At 45.4% G+C, this 15,316-nt stretch overlaps 1 protein-coding gene across 1 annotated transcript in view; it reads right to left on the bottom strand.

Moving 5' to 3' along the window:
• Positions 1-1,775: 1,775 nt before the first annotated feature.
• The window catches only part of SLC35B1 (solute carrier family 35 member B1), a 57,813-nt gene continuing 44,272 nt past the window's right edge, over positions 1,776-15,316 (bottom strand). Inside the window, exon 9 of the mRNA XM_030220999.1 lies at positions 1,776-2,062. Within this exon, the coding sequence (XP_030076859.1) occupies positions 2,013-2,062 (50 nt within the window). The 3' untranslated portion in view covers positions 1,776-2,012. The remainder of the gene's footprint in view (positions 2,063-15,316) is intronic.

Raw genomic sequence — 15,316 nt, forward strand, 5'->3', positions numbered from 1 at the left:
ATAACATACAGGCTATGCACAACTAGTCACTCACTTCTCTCATTCCTTTTCTTCCTCCCCCAGTCATTCACAACCTTAAATGTCTCCTACCTTTCATCCACTGTCACTTTGATACTCTTACCTATGGCAGCAATGAGTAGCAGTAATAGGGTCAGTATTATATTCAGGATGGAATGAGCTTCCCAGGCCACATGGCTATTAGCAATTAATCAAAGAAATGACTTCAGATAAAGACCTGTATGGTTGACCCAACAAGGTGGCCTAAGATGTAGCTGCATTCATTCAAGCCCTTTTTAAACTGCGAAGATCATTTAAGTTTTGCTTAATTCCAACCTCTTTCTATACAGGGATCCTCTTTATTTTATCTCATGCATTATTGAATTCTTTTACTGTTTGTACCCACCACCTCCACTGGGAGGGTAATTCAGGCATCCATCATCTCCATGAAGAAGAATTTTTTGACATTACTCCTAGAGTGTCACCTTAATTCAGGTCCCCTAGTTCTACTGCTTCCTCATGTTTGTATATTAATACCTTTCAAGTATTTATACATCTACATCATATCGCCACTGTTCCTCCAATCTTCTAGGGAATACATATTCAGGTATTCAAGCCTCTTCTCGTACGTATATGTCATTTAGCACAAACCCTATCCTTCTAATTCTATAACTGGTGCAGTTTCAGACAAATGTGTGTATGCACTTTACAGAATAACTCAATTACATGCATAACAGCTGTTTGGCCCTAAAGTACCATTAATTATCAATAATTGTCAATAATTAGCAGTTACATGCATTAGTGAGGTACACATCTATTCTACAAAGTTGGTGCCTAAATCCTATAAGTGGGCAACTGCAATGGAGGGTGTGCACGTGGGTGGGTTAGGGGCATGTCAATAGTCTAGTGTGTACTTTCCAGAATACTAGCAGTTATATGTACAACTGCCACATTTAGGCACACCAGTTATGCCTGCCATAAAGCAGGGGTTAATGGTGCACCCAGATTTAGGTACTACTTTGCCGACAAGCTAGTATTCTAAACAGCTGTGGCATGCAATTTGGCTGTAATAGAATACTGGCTAAGTGCTCACTTTTTGGGCGCCAGACTTGGTGCATCCTATACAGAATTGCTCACGATACCATTCTTATGCCTAGTGGTTAGTGCAGTGGACTTTGATCCTGGGGAACTGAGTTTGATTCCCACTGCAGCTCCTTGTGACTCTGGGCAAGTTACTTAACCCTCCATTGCCCCTGGTACAAAATAAGTACCTGAATATATGTAAACCACTTTGAATGTAGTTGCAAAAACCTCAGAAAGGCAGTATATCAAGTCCCATTTCCCTTCCTCTGAACTGCTTCAAGTCTATTCTTTAGTGAGATTTGGCCGCCAAAACTGAACACAATACTCCGAGCAGAGTCTTACCAATGACTTGCACAGTACAGTCAGTATTGTATTCTACTCAGCAGGGGAAGTAGTATTGTTTTGGGGGTTGGGGATACAATGCCTCAGGTAAATTTCTTTAACATTCCCAGCTTATCAGAATATCACTGAAATGGTGGGAGTGGGCCACAGCACACAGACGCTGCAGTTAATGAGTACTAAGCTAAATTTTCATGAACTATAGACTCCATTTTGCTTTGAGAAACACACATTCTTGTGGATATTCAACAATGTTTAGTCCAAGACTATCTTCCATTTTGTGCCTAAAAGGAAAGCTCTGAATACTGGAGACCCATAAAGTTTTGAGAACCAAACACAAACATAACATAGGAGACATTTTTCAATGCCCAGTTCTCTCTCTGTGCCTCTTTAATAGAAGGAAGAAAACCTGTGCTGACTGGTCCACATCTCTGATCACAACTTCCCCTGAAACTCCTCTCTCAATAACTAAAAAAATGTTTTAAAAAGTTCCTGTAAAATATATTTAACAAATAAAAAAATGTCCAATCTCTTACAATGGACAGCAAGAGTCCATACAATAAGTTATGAACAGTTTGTTTTTGTTTGAAGGTTTAGTGCGACGTCTTCGAGGCTTTTCCAAATTTTGCATCAAGACCAAGACCTAAAAGAAAACAAGATATGACCAAATTTAACAACAGAACAGTTGAATCTTCAGAAAACAAGAGGTGACCAAATTTAACAATAGAGCAGTTGCATCTCAGAGTACTGATAGAATTGAAAAATGAACTTGCAGAACTATTGTTAGTAAGATGTAATTTATCTTTAAAATCGAGAATGGTACCGGAAGAATGGAGGGTGGCCAGTGTAACGCCAATTTTTAAAAAGGTTCCAGAGGTGATCCGGGAAATTATAGACTGGTGAGCCTGACGTCGCTCCTGGGCAAAATGGTAGAGACTATTATAAAGAACAAAATTACAGAGCATATTCAAAAGCACGGAATAACAAGACAAAGCCAACATGGATTTAGTGAAGGGAAATTTTGCCTCACTAATCTATTACACTTCTCTGAAGGAGTGAACAAACACATGGATAAAGGTGAGCCGGTCGATATTGTGTATCTGGATTTTCAAAAGGCATTTGACAAAGTACCTCATGAAAGATTCCAGAGGAAACTGGAGAGTCATGGGATAGGAGGTAGTGTTTTATTGTGGATTAAAAACTGTTTAAAAGATAGAAAACACAGAGAAGGGTTAAATGGTCAGTATTCTCAATGGGGAAGGGTAGATAGTGGGGTTCCCCAGGGGTCTGTGCTGGGACCGTTGCTTTTTAATATATCTATAAATGATCTAGAGATGGGAGTAACTAGTGAGGTAATTGCTGACAACACAAAGTTATTCAAAGTTGTTAAATTGCAAGAAGATTGTGAAAATTACAATTGGACTTTATGAGACTGGGAGACTGGGCATCCAAATGGCAGATGACATTTAATGAGATAGGTTCAAGAGAATCCACCAAGGGCGGAGAACTCAAACGTCCCAACTGCACTTCAAATATTGTGTGCAATTCTGAATACCGCATCTAAAAAAAAGATATAGTGGAATTAGAAAAGGTACAGAGAAGGGCGATGAAAATGATAAAGGGGATGGGACGACTTCCCTATGAGGAAAGGCTAAAGGAGATATGACAGAGGTCTACAAAATAATGAGTGGAATGGAACGGGTGGACATGAATCTGTTTACTCTTTCCAAAATACTAGGACTAGGGGGCACGCAATGAAGCTACAAAGTAGTAAATTTAAAACGAATTGGAGAAAATATTTCTTCCCTCAACATGTAATTAAACTCTGGAATTCTGTCCAAGGATGGCAATACGCGTGTTCTTATCTTCAAAGTTAGTAAACTCCAGAAGCAACAGCCTACATACTCCCTTACCCAGTAATATCTGCAACACCCATGTCCTGTACCCCTTTTCTCTCATCCCTATTCCTCCAGCATCAGAGGCTCAATTTGACTTCAGGTTCTGCATTTATCTAAAAAGGTTCAAGACCTTATTAAAAGCCCATCTGTTTACACTGGCCTTTAAGCCTTAGACTTGAGAGAGGCTTTCATGACTGACTGTGCTTGTTTGCATGTGAGTGTTTGATTTTAATGGAATTTTTCTCCTTCTATTACTTCTGTTTTAACTGCCTTGACCTATTTGTCAGAATAAGTACATAAGTATTGCCATACTGGGACAGATTGAATGTCCATCTTGCTCAGTATCCTGTTTCCAACAGTGGCCAATCCAGGTCACAAGTACCTGGCAAGATCCCAAAACAGAATACATTTTATGCTGCTTATCCTAGAAATACTGTCAAATGTATACAGCACTTCTCTACTATCACTATCAATACTTGCAAAATCATAAGAAGTAGAGCTCTCACTCGGAGTAATACCCAACCATTTGTATAATGATTGTTCTCTTTACTAATCAAGGAGGAGTCTCATATATTCAACACGACAAATCCTAGAAATAAGCAGTGGATTTTCCCATCATTTTAATAATGGCTTCTGGACTTTTCTTTTAGGAAGCTATCCAAACCATTTTTAAACCCAGCTAACTGGAGTGGAGGAGTGGCCTAGTGATTAGGGTGGTGGACTTTGGTCCTGGGGAACTGAGGAACTGAGTTCAATTCCCGGCACAGGCAGCTCCTTGTGACTCTGGGCAAGTCACTTAACCCTCCATTGCCCGCCGCATTGAGCCTGCCATGAGTGGGAAAGCGCGGGGTACAAATGTAACAAAAATAAAAAAATAAAATATTCTCTGACAATGAATTCCAGAGTTCAATTACAAGTTGAGTGAAGAAATTTTTTCTCCGAGTTGTTTTAAATTTACTACTTCGTAGCTTCATTGCGTGCCCCCTAGTCCTAGTAGTTTTGGAAAGAGTAAACAAATTCACATGTACCTGTTCCATTCCACTCATTATTTTATAGACCTCATCATATCTCCCCACAGCCATCTCTTCTGCAAGCTGAAAAGTCGTCCCATCCTCTTCATCATTTGTCACCCTTCTCTATACCTTTTCTAATTCCACTATATCTTTTTGGAGATGCGGTGACCAGAATTGCACACAATATTCCAGGTGCAGTCAAACTATGGAGCAATACAAAAGCATAAAACCGTACTCATTTTTGTTTTCCATTCCTTTCCTAATAATACCAACATTCTATTTGCTTTTTTAGCAGCAGCCGCACACTGAGCAGAGGGTTTCAAATCATCAACGATGACACCTAGATCCCTTTCCTGGTTGGTGACTCCTAATGTGGAACCTTGATCACTTAGCTATAGTTCGGGTTCCTCTTTCCTACATGCATCACTTTGCACTTGCTCACATTAAATGTCATCTGCCATTTGGATGCCCAGTCTCCCAGTCTCATAAGGTCCTCTTACAATTTTTCACAATCCTCTTGTGATTTAACAACCTTGAATAACTTTGTGTTGTCAGCTAATTTAATTACCTCACTAGTTACTCCCGTCTTTAGATCATTTATAAAATATGTTAAAAAGCAAAGGTCCCAGCAGAGACCCCTGAGGAACCCAACTATTTATCCTTCTCCATTGAGAACACTGACCATTTAACCCTACTCTATGTTTTCTATCTCTTAACCAGTTTTTAATCCACAACAGTACACTACCTCCTATCCCATGACTCTCCAAATTCCTCTAGAGTCTTTCATGAGGTACTCTGTCAAATGCCTTTTGAACACCCAGATACACAATATCGACTGGCTCACCTTTATCCATGTGTTTGTTCAACCCTTCAAAGAAATGTAATAGATTGGTGAGGCAAAATCTCTCTTCATTAAATCCATGTTGGCTTTGTCTCATCAATCCATGCTTTTGAATGTGCTCTCTAATTTTGTTCTTTATAATAGCCTTTACCATTTTGACCGGCACCGACGTCAGGCTCACCAGTCTATAATTTCCTGGATCAATTCTGGAACCTTTTTAGGAAAAATAAAAAATCGGCGTTACAATGGCCACCCTCCAATCTTCCGGTACCATATTCAATTATAAAGATAAATTACATACTAACAATAGTTCTGTAAGTTCATTTTTCAATTCTGTCAGTATTCTCCGATTAATACCATCCAGTCCAGGCGATTTGCTACTCTTCAATCTGTGAAATTGCACTATTACACCTTCCAGGTTTACAAAGATTTCATTCAGTTTCTCTGACTCACCAGCTTTGAATATCTTTTCTATCACCAGTACCTCTCCCAAATCTTCCTCGGTGAAGACTGAAGAAAAGAATTCATTTACTCTGAGTGTCCCCCTTTTACCCCTCAGTCATCTAGCGGTCCAACTGATTCTTTTGCCAGCTTCTTGCTTTTAATATACCTACAAAACTTTTTACTGTGTACTTTTGCCTCCAATGCAATCTTTTTCTCAAAGTCTCTGGATCTCTCCCAAATCTTCCTCGGTGATGACAAAAGCAAAGAATTCAATTAATCTCTCCACTATGTCTTTGTATTCCCCGAGTGTCCCTTTTACCCTCCGGTCATCTAGCGGTACAAATGATTCTTTTGCCAGCTTCTTGTTTTTAATATACCTAAAAAAAATTTACACTATGTGTTTTTTCCTCCAATGCAATCTTTTTTCCTCAAAGTTCCACTTTACATTTCACTTGCCATTCCTTATGCTGTTTCTTATTATTTTCAGTCAGATCCTTCTTCCATTTTCTGAAGGATTTTCTTTTAGCTCTAATAGCTTCCTTCACCTCATATTTTAACCATGCTGGCTGTTTGATTTTCCATCTTCCTTTTTTAATACACTGAATATATTTGGCCTGGGCTTCCAGGATGGTATTTTTGAAGAGCATCCACACCTGATGTAAATTTTTGACCTTCGCAGCTGCTACTCCAAGCTTTTTTTTCACCGTTCTCTCATTTTATTAACTTTTTGAAAGTTAAATGCTAACATATTGATTTCTTATATTTACTCCAAAGCCAGTATCAAATCTGATCATATGATCACTGTTATCAAGTGGCCTCAGCAGCATTACCTCCTGCACCATATCATGTGCTCCACTAAGGACTAGGTCTAGAATTTTGCCTCCTCTTGTTGGCTCCTGTACCAGCTGCTCCATAAAGCAGTCCTTGATTTTGTCAAGGAATTTTACCTCCCTAGCATGCCCTGACATTATATTTACCCAGTCAATATCGGGGTAATTGAAAGGTAAAATTATGTATAATCATACCTGATAATTTTCTTTCCATTAATCATAGCTGATCAATCCATAGACTGGTGGGTTGTGTCCATCTACCAGCAGGTGGAGATAGAGAGCAAACTTTTGCCTCCCTATATGTGGTCATGTGCTGCCGGAAACTCCTCAGTATGTCGATATCAAAGCTCCATCCGCAGGACTCAGCACTTAGAGAATTACACCCACGAAGGGACACTCTGCCCAGCTCACCACCGCCGAAACGGGGGAGGGGAATTAACCCAGCTCATCCCCACACAAGTGGGGGAGGGGAATCCGTCCAGCTCATCCCCGCGGAGCGGGGGAGGGACACCACACCCGCCGATGCGGGGGGATCTGGCTTATCCTGCAACCGCAACCGCGGGAGGAGCTGACTGACCCTAACACCGCCGAAGCGGGAGGGGTACAAAGCTGCCCTACAGCCGCACGAAGCGGGAGGGAGTGCCGACAGAATTTTAAGTCTCAATCCAGCCCCGTAAAACGGAGGGGAGAGGAATGCAGCAGCTCACTGTAACACAAACTCGTCTTAACTCTTGAAGAATCCAAGTGAAAAAACTTGAACACGAAGTCTTTCTGAAGTAACTGAAGACTAAACTTGAACCTGAAATGCAACCAGAATAAAAACAGTACAGATATCTGGGAGGGGCTATGGATTGATCAGCTATGATTAATGGAAAGAAAATTATCAGGTATGATTATACATAATTTTACCTTCCATATCATCAAGCTGATCAATCCATAGACTGGTGGGATGTACCGAAGCAGTACTCACCCAGGGCGGGACATTGAAATCCCTGACCTCAACACTGAAGCTCCAAACCGGGCCTCCGCCCGTGCAGCCACAGTCAAACGGTAATGCTTGGCGAATGTATGAGCCGAAGCCCAAGTTGCCGCCTTGCATATCTCTTCCAAGGAGACGGATCCGGCCTCTGCCATCGAGGCCGCCTGAGCTCTCGTGGAGTGAGCCTTCAGCTGGATAGGCGGCACCTTCCCCGCGGCCACATAAGCCGCTGCAATGGCTTCCTTGACCCATCTTGCCACTGTAGGCTTAGCAGCCTGCAGACCCTTACGAGGACCTGCAAACAGGACAAACAGATGATCCGATTTCCGGAAATCATTGGTCACTTCCAAGTATCTGATGATGACTCGTCTCACATCCAGATATTTAAGAGCAGAGTACTCCTCTGGGTAGTCCTCCCTACGAAAGGAAGGGAGACAGAGCTGCTGATTCACATGGAAGCGAGAAACAATCTTGGGCAGGAAGGAAGGCACTGTGCGAAAAGTCACTCCTGCCTCAGTGAACTGCAGAAAAGGCTCTCGACCTGAGAGCGCCTGGAGCTCGGAAACTCTTCTGGCTGAAGTGATAGCCACCAAAAAGACTGCTTTCAACGTCAGGTCTTTCAGAGATGCCCTTGACAAGGGTTCAAAAGGCGGCTTCTGCAATGCTCTTAGTACCAGGTTGAGATTCCACGCAGGCACCACTGAGTGCAGAGGAGGGCGCAGGTGATTAACTCCCTTGAGAAAGCGCACCACATCTGGCTGCGAAGCCAGGGAAGCACCCTTCAGGCGGCCCCTGAAGCAAGCCAGAGCCGCTACCTGGACTTTAAGGGAACTGAGCGACAGGCCTTTCTCCAGACCTTCTTGCAGGAACGCCAACACTGAAGAAATTGGAGCAGTGAAGGGAGAAAGTGAGCCTGCTTCACACCACGCTGCAAAGATACGCCAAACCCTGGCGTAAGCAGTAGAAGTAGAGCGCTTCCTCGCTCTCAGCATAGTGGCGATGACCTTGTCTGAGAAGCCCTTCTTCCCCAGACGCTGCCGCTCAATAGCCAGGCCGTAAGACCAAAGGGGGAGGGATCCTCCATCACCACGGGACCCTGATGTAACAGGCCCTGCTCCACTGACAGCCGCAGAGGATCGTCGACTGAGAGCCTGATCAAGTCCGCATACCAGGGACGCCTGGGCCAATCCGGACCCACCAGGATTACCCTGCCGGGATGCTTTGCCACCCGGTCTAGCACCCTGCCCAACATGGGCCAGGGCGGGAACACATAGAGAAGCTCTTGTGTCGGCCACTGTTGGAGAAGAGCATCTACTCCCAGGGATCGAGGGTCCCGTCCTCTGCTGAAAAAGCGCGGCACTTGGCAATTGGCCGATGACGCCATCAGATCTAGGCTCGGCTGGCCCCAGCGCTTCGTGATGTCCAAGAACGCCTGAGCAGATAGCTGCCACTCTCCGGGCTCCAAGGTATGGCGACTGAGAAAGTCCGCCTTGACATTCATGACTCCGGCAATTTGGGCCGCTGAAAGCTGCTCCAGGTTCACTTCCGCCCGCTGGCAAAGATTCATAGCCTCCTTGGCTAGAGGGGCGCTCTTGGTACCTCCCTGGCGGTTGACATAGGCCACAGCCGTGGCATTGTCCGACAGGACCCGTACAGGCTTCAACACCAGTACCGGGATGAACTCCAAAAGCGCCAACCGAATGGCTCTGAGTTCCAGGAGGTTGATAGACCACTTTGCCTCTGCAGGAGACCAGAGCCCCTGCGCTGTCCTTCCCAAGCAGTGGGCTCCCCAGCCCGACAACGAGGCGTCCGTCGTGACGACAATCCACTCTGGGGTCACCAGAGGCATTCCCGCAGACAACTTGTCTGTCTGCATCCACCAGCTCAGCGCCTTGCGCACTGCTGGGTCCAAGGGAAGGCGCACAGCATAATCCTCCGACATCGGAGTCCAGCGCTGCAGCAAAGAGTGTTGAAGCGGTCTCATATGAGCCCTGGCCCAGGGCACAACTTCCATCGTGGCCGTCATAGAGCCCAACAGCTGCACATAGTCCCAAGCCCGAAGGGGAGAGGCTACTAGGAACTGGTCCACCTGAGCCTGAAGTTTGACAATCCGATTGTCTGGCAGGAACAATCTGCCCACTTGGGTGTCGAATCGAACTCCCAGGTACTCCAGGGACTGAGTCGGGCGCAGCTGGCTCTTCTCCCAGTTGATGATCCATCCCAGGGAGCTCAAAAGAGCAACTACCCGGTCCACAGCTTTGCCGCACTCTGCATAAGAGGGGGCTCGGATCAACCAGTCGTCCAGATAAGGATGGACTTGTACCCCTTCCTTTCGTAGGAAGGCCGCGATGACCACCATTACTTTGGAAAAGGTCCGCGGAGCAGTAGCCAACCCGAAAGGGAGGGCTCTGAACTGGAAGTGTCGTCCCAGGACTGCAAAACGCAGAAAGCGTTGATGAGGAGGCCAGATGGGAATATGCAGGTACGCTTCCTTGATGTCCAAGGATGCCAGGAACTCTCCTGCCTTCACTGCCGCTATAACAGAGCGGAGAGTCTCCATGCGAAAGTGCCGCACTTTCAAGGCCCGATTGACCCCTTTGAGGTCGAGGATAGGCCGGACAGAACCTCCTTTCTTTGGTACCACAAAGTAAATGGAGTAACGTCCCTTGCCAAGCTGACTTTCTGGCACCGGAACGACCGCGCCCAGGCGGATCAGATTGTCCAAGGTCTGCTGCACTGCCACAGCTTTGACCGGAGACTTGCAGGGAGAGAGTACAAACCCGTCTTTTAAGGGTCGGCAGAACTCTAGTTTGTAACCGTCTCTGATGACTTCCAGCACCCACGCGTCTGAAGTTATTGTGGTCCACTCGCCCAGAAACGAGGACAGCCGTCCTCCAATCTGCACTGGGGCGTGGACCAAGACCCTGTCATTGGGTACGAGACCCTGGGGGAGGACCGGAGGGAGCACCTCCGGGACGGCGGTCTCTGCGAAAGGAATGCTGCTTGGGGGAGAAATTCCTCTTGAAGGAAGAGGGGGCAGAGCCCGACTTGCCCGGGCGGTACCGACGGGCTTCCTGCAACCGTCCTCTGGAGGTACCGGGACGAGTACTAGCCCGAGCCCTGACCTCTGGTAATTTCTTGCCCTTAGACGTGCCGAGAGCGGTCACGATTTTGTCCAGCTCGACCCCAAAGAGCAGCTTGCCTTTAAAAGGCAACCTAGCCAGGCGGGATTTAGAGGCGTGGTCAGCAGACCAATGTTTCAGCCAAAGCCACCGCCGCGCAGAGATTGTCTGAGCCATGCCTTTCGCTGAGGCCCTCAAGACATCATACAGCAAGTCTGCCAAATAGGCTAAGCCCGATTCCAGGGCCGGCCAATCAGCCCTCAAGGAATGATCCGAGGGGGAAGCCCGCTGCACCATAGTCAGGCACGCCCTGGCCACATAGGAGCCGCAAACTGAGGCCTGCAAACTTAAAGCAGCCGCCTCAAAGGACGACCTTAAGGCCGCCTCCAATCTTCTGTCTTGGGCGTCCTTTAGGGCCGTGCCACCTTCCACCGGCAACGCCGTTTTCTTAGTCACCGCAGTGATTAAAGAATCCACGGTAGGCCACAGATAGGCCTCACGTTCACTCACAGCCAAAGGATAGAGGCAGGACATAGCCCTAGCCACTTTAAGGCTCGCTTCTGGGACATCCCATTGAGCCGAAATTAAGGTGTGCATGGCATCATGCACGTGGAAGGTTCTAGGCGGGCGCTTCGTCCCCAGCATAATGGCAGAGCCAACAGGGGCTGAGGGAGAGACGTCCTCCGGAGAGGAAATCTTCAAAGTGTCCATGGCCTGTAACAAAAGGTTGGGCAAATCCTCTGGGCTAAAAAGCCGCGCTGCAGAGGGGTCATCCGCTCCATCCGAGCGGGGATCCGTCTCCTCCAAGGAATCCGCAAAGGACCATTGGGAGACCTCAGACACGCTGCCCTCATCTACATCGGAGGAGACAAATTCCTCCAAGGCCTGGGAATCAACCCGAGGGCGTTTACCTCTGGGAACCTCAACCTCTTTACCAGACGAGGGAGCAGGGGCAGCGTTGTGCATGAGGAAGGCCTGATGCAGCAGCAAAACAAACTCGGGGGAGAAACCCCCCAGACTGTGCACTTCCGCAGTCTGGGCAACAGCCCTAGACGCACCCTCAACCGGCGCTCGCAATAGCGGGGGAGAGACATGCTGCGCATCCAAAATGGCATCCGGCGCGAAACTCCGCGAAGGAGCCGCGCGGGAAGAACGGCTCTTAACTTTAGCCGCTTCTGTGCCGTCGCCCAAATTAAGGGCGTTCATGGCATTAATGTCTCCAACCTCAAGGGCGGCCCAAGAAGAAGCCGTCCGAGCCGCGTGGCCGGCCAAGATGGCGGAGGCGAGGAGCGGGGGATGGGCGTTTATGGCGGGAAAAACCGCCACGCCGGAGGAAGGACCGGGACATTCATCAGTCACGAAACTGTCACCCAACAAGGGCGAATCAGGCTTGAAGACCCCCGCATCCCCTCTAGAAGCGCTCAAGCGACCCGGGGAGCGACCCTTTGCGCCCTCGCCCTCCGACGCCATATGCCACGAGGAGAAGAATCGGGGAACCCCCTGCCCGCTATAAAAAGGTAAAAATTACCTGCTGTCCGCTCCGAGTTGTAACGACCTGGTGTCCCAGTGAGTAGCTGCAATAGACGCTTAAATAAACGTCGAAATAAACGCCTTTAAGGACGTTCAAAAATTTTTTTTTTTTTTTTTTTTTTTTTTTTTACGGAGCCAGCGGGAGGGGGGAGAAAAGGAGGGACCTGGCGCCACCAGGTTTGCACTTGCTCAAAAGAGCCCTCAACCCCAGGCACTCAACAAAACCTAAAAATTAGGCTTGGAGGCCTAGCCAGAGCTGCTGCTGTGTGTGACCACCACCTGCTGAGATAGAGAACATACTGGGGAGTTTCCGGCAGCACATGACCACATATAGGGAGGCAAAAGTTTGCTCTCTATCTCCACCTGCTGGTAGATGGACACAACCCACCAGTCTATGGATTGATCAGCTTGATGATATGGAATCGCCCATTATTATTGTGTTCCCCAGTTTGTTAGCCTCCCTAATTTCTGATAACATTTCTACATCTGTCTGTTCATCCTGGCCAGGTTGACAGTAGTACACTCCTATCACTATCCTTTTCCACTTTACACATGGAATTTCAATCCACAGGGGTTCCAAGATGTGTTTTGTGTCCTTGAGAATTTTCTATCTATTTGATTCAAGGCCCTCCTTAACATACAATGCTACCCCTCCACCAATTTGATCCACCCTATCACTATGATATAATTTGTACCCTGGTATAACAGTGTCCCACTGTCATACTCCTTCCACCAGGTCTCAGAGATGCCCATTATATCTAATTTTTAATTTAGTGCAATATATTCTAACTCTCCCATATTATTTCTTAGGCTTCTGGCATTCACATATAGATATTTAAAACTATGTTTGTTTGTTGTTCCTATTTACATCTTGCTCAACAGTTGACAGTGTTAATTTGTAATCTTATGTCTGCTTTTTATTTAAAGACACCTGGAAGCGTATTTTCAAAGCACTTAGACTTACAAAGTTACATAGGAACCTATGGAGCTTTGTAAGTCTAAGTGCTTTGAAAATATGCCTCCTGGTCTACTATGATCTCTATTGCAACCTCGCAATCGGGATACCCTATCTTCCCTGTTTTGGTGATATCTTTGAAAGATAACTTGCACCATTCCATGCGTTTTTGAATGACTGTCGGCCTTCCCCCAGGTTCTAGTTTAAAAGCTGGTCTATCTCCGTACAAAAAAGGCCATACAGAAAGTTTTAATAAACATAGTACTACTGTAAGTGAACCACAGTATCTTAAATACAACCACCATTTTAGTTTTAATACTTTTTTATTGATGATTTAGTATGTTATCATTGCCAGCAAGTTCCACTGATAAACTGGTTATTAGTAAATATTGGAATACCACCTTACCTTTGTTCATCAAAGTTTTAACATTTTCTCCCCTCCCCAACTTAAGCTATTAACCCCCCTCCCAGATTATACACATAACGATTGGTTGAAATAACTTTGTAAACCCTCAAGACATCCAACTGATGATAACCATACTATGTCAAATTACACTCTTTCCCCCACATCCCCTATTTTACTCACAATGAAACAACAAAATAAGAAGAGTTATACATCAATCAAGTTCTACCAATGCACAACTAAGCATTCTGACCCCCCATCCCCCTTCCCTTCTTGTGTTCCAGCCTTACAAGTGTGCTACAACATGAAATAGAGACACACCTACCCTACTAAGAGAGCGAATTGCCAGCCCACTTCTGCGATCTGCTCCCCATGTTTTATATTTAACTTAAATCAAGCATTTATTCTACCAGCAAATCCCCTCCCCCTGCCCCCCAACTAACTCCCGTCATAGCCCTACATTCCCCAACGCTCAATCATTCCTTGTGAGGCCTGATTCCTTATAACCCCACAAGCCCAATAGGTGAATGAAACAGCATTAAATATTACCCCCCTCCCTATTCTCCTCCCAGCATGAAGAGTGATAATTAGATTCCTCCAATATTTCAGCCATTTACACAAATTCCCCTCCAATCATAGCTCATTTTGCACCAAGCTCCTTCCCCTAGAGATCAAGGATGACAAGTATGGGTTCCAGAGCTTCAAAAAAATGCACTTTTCATCTGTTAGAGCCCCTTGCCTCCTGAGCTTCCCAGGCCATCAATTGATGAAGTTGACTGCGCCAATGTCAGTATGCTCGCGGCCCCTCTGACATCCAGAATTGCAAGATACATTTCCGAGCTAATAAAAAAGCCTTCCGAGCCAGCATCGTGGTCATCACTGCCCATCCCACTCTTGGACCAGGGTTATCCAACAGCAATATAGATGGGGTACACACCAGCGGGTGTTGAATTATATGCGAGAGGTATTTCATGATTTGCTTCCAAAAACGTTGGATTGTGTCGCAACCCCAAAAGGCATGATAATACGTATTATCTGATAATTTACATTTGAGGCACAGTGCAGAGAACAATCCCCCTGCTCAAATCATCTGTACCTGAGTGAAATAGGCTCTGTGCAAGACCCAAAAGTAACACTCTCTATAACTTGCATTGTTCGTGAGTCTCGGTATACCTTTGATTAAAGAAAGCACATCCCAAGATTGCAAGATCAAACCCATATCTTGTTCCCAACAGTGACGAATCACTTCCAAATCTCTAGGCTCCTCCAAAGTCCACAGTTCTCTATGTATGCCTGAAATGGATGTGGCATATTCTGAGATAGTATCAATGTTCTATTCTAGGTATATACTCAATAACTGGTTGCAATCTGTATATCATACACTTTCTTCAACAACCATTGTACTTATTTGACAATCTTTATTAAATACTTAACTTAATTGCTATCATTGCCATCCACATATTTAAAAAAATAATTTTCCACACAAACCAACAGACATACCTCAATCTTACCCTCATTCACACTAAACAGAACCGCTAATTATTGAATCCAAATTCTAAAATTTCTAATACATTTCACACTTTCATGTTCCCCAAAAACACCTCCAAGAGATACAATTTAATAATTTCTCCTCTTAAGGAACAGTTCGTTTTCCAAAAAATACTAATCCATTTTCAATCTGTAATCCACATCAATCTGTTGTTTCTTCTCATAAATCGGAGTTAATACTCCTGTTACTAAATCAAGTTATCTTCAGCATCGCATGATCTTTATAATCCACAAATGACCCAGGAATCTTCAAACGTTATTTCCAAACAACGGAATCCACATTAGTCTATTTATTATTCTTATAAATTGGAGTATAGATTAGTTGATGAAGGTC

Source organism: Microcaecilia unicolor, chromosome 12 (genome assembly GCF_901765095.1).
Source record: "Microcaecilia unicolor chromosome 12, aMicUni1.1, whole genome shotgun sequence".
Lineage (NCBI taxonomy): Eukaryota > Metazoa > Chordata > Amphibia > Gymnophiona > Siphonopidae > Microcaecilia > Microcaecilia unicolor.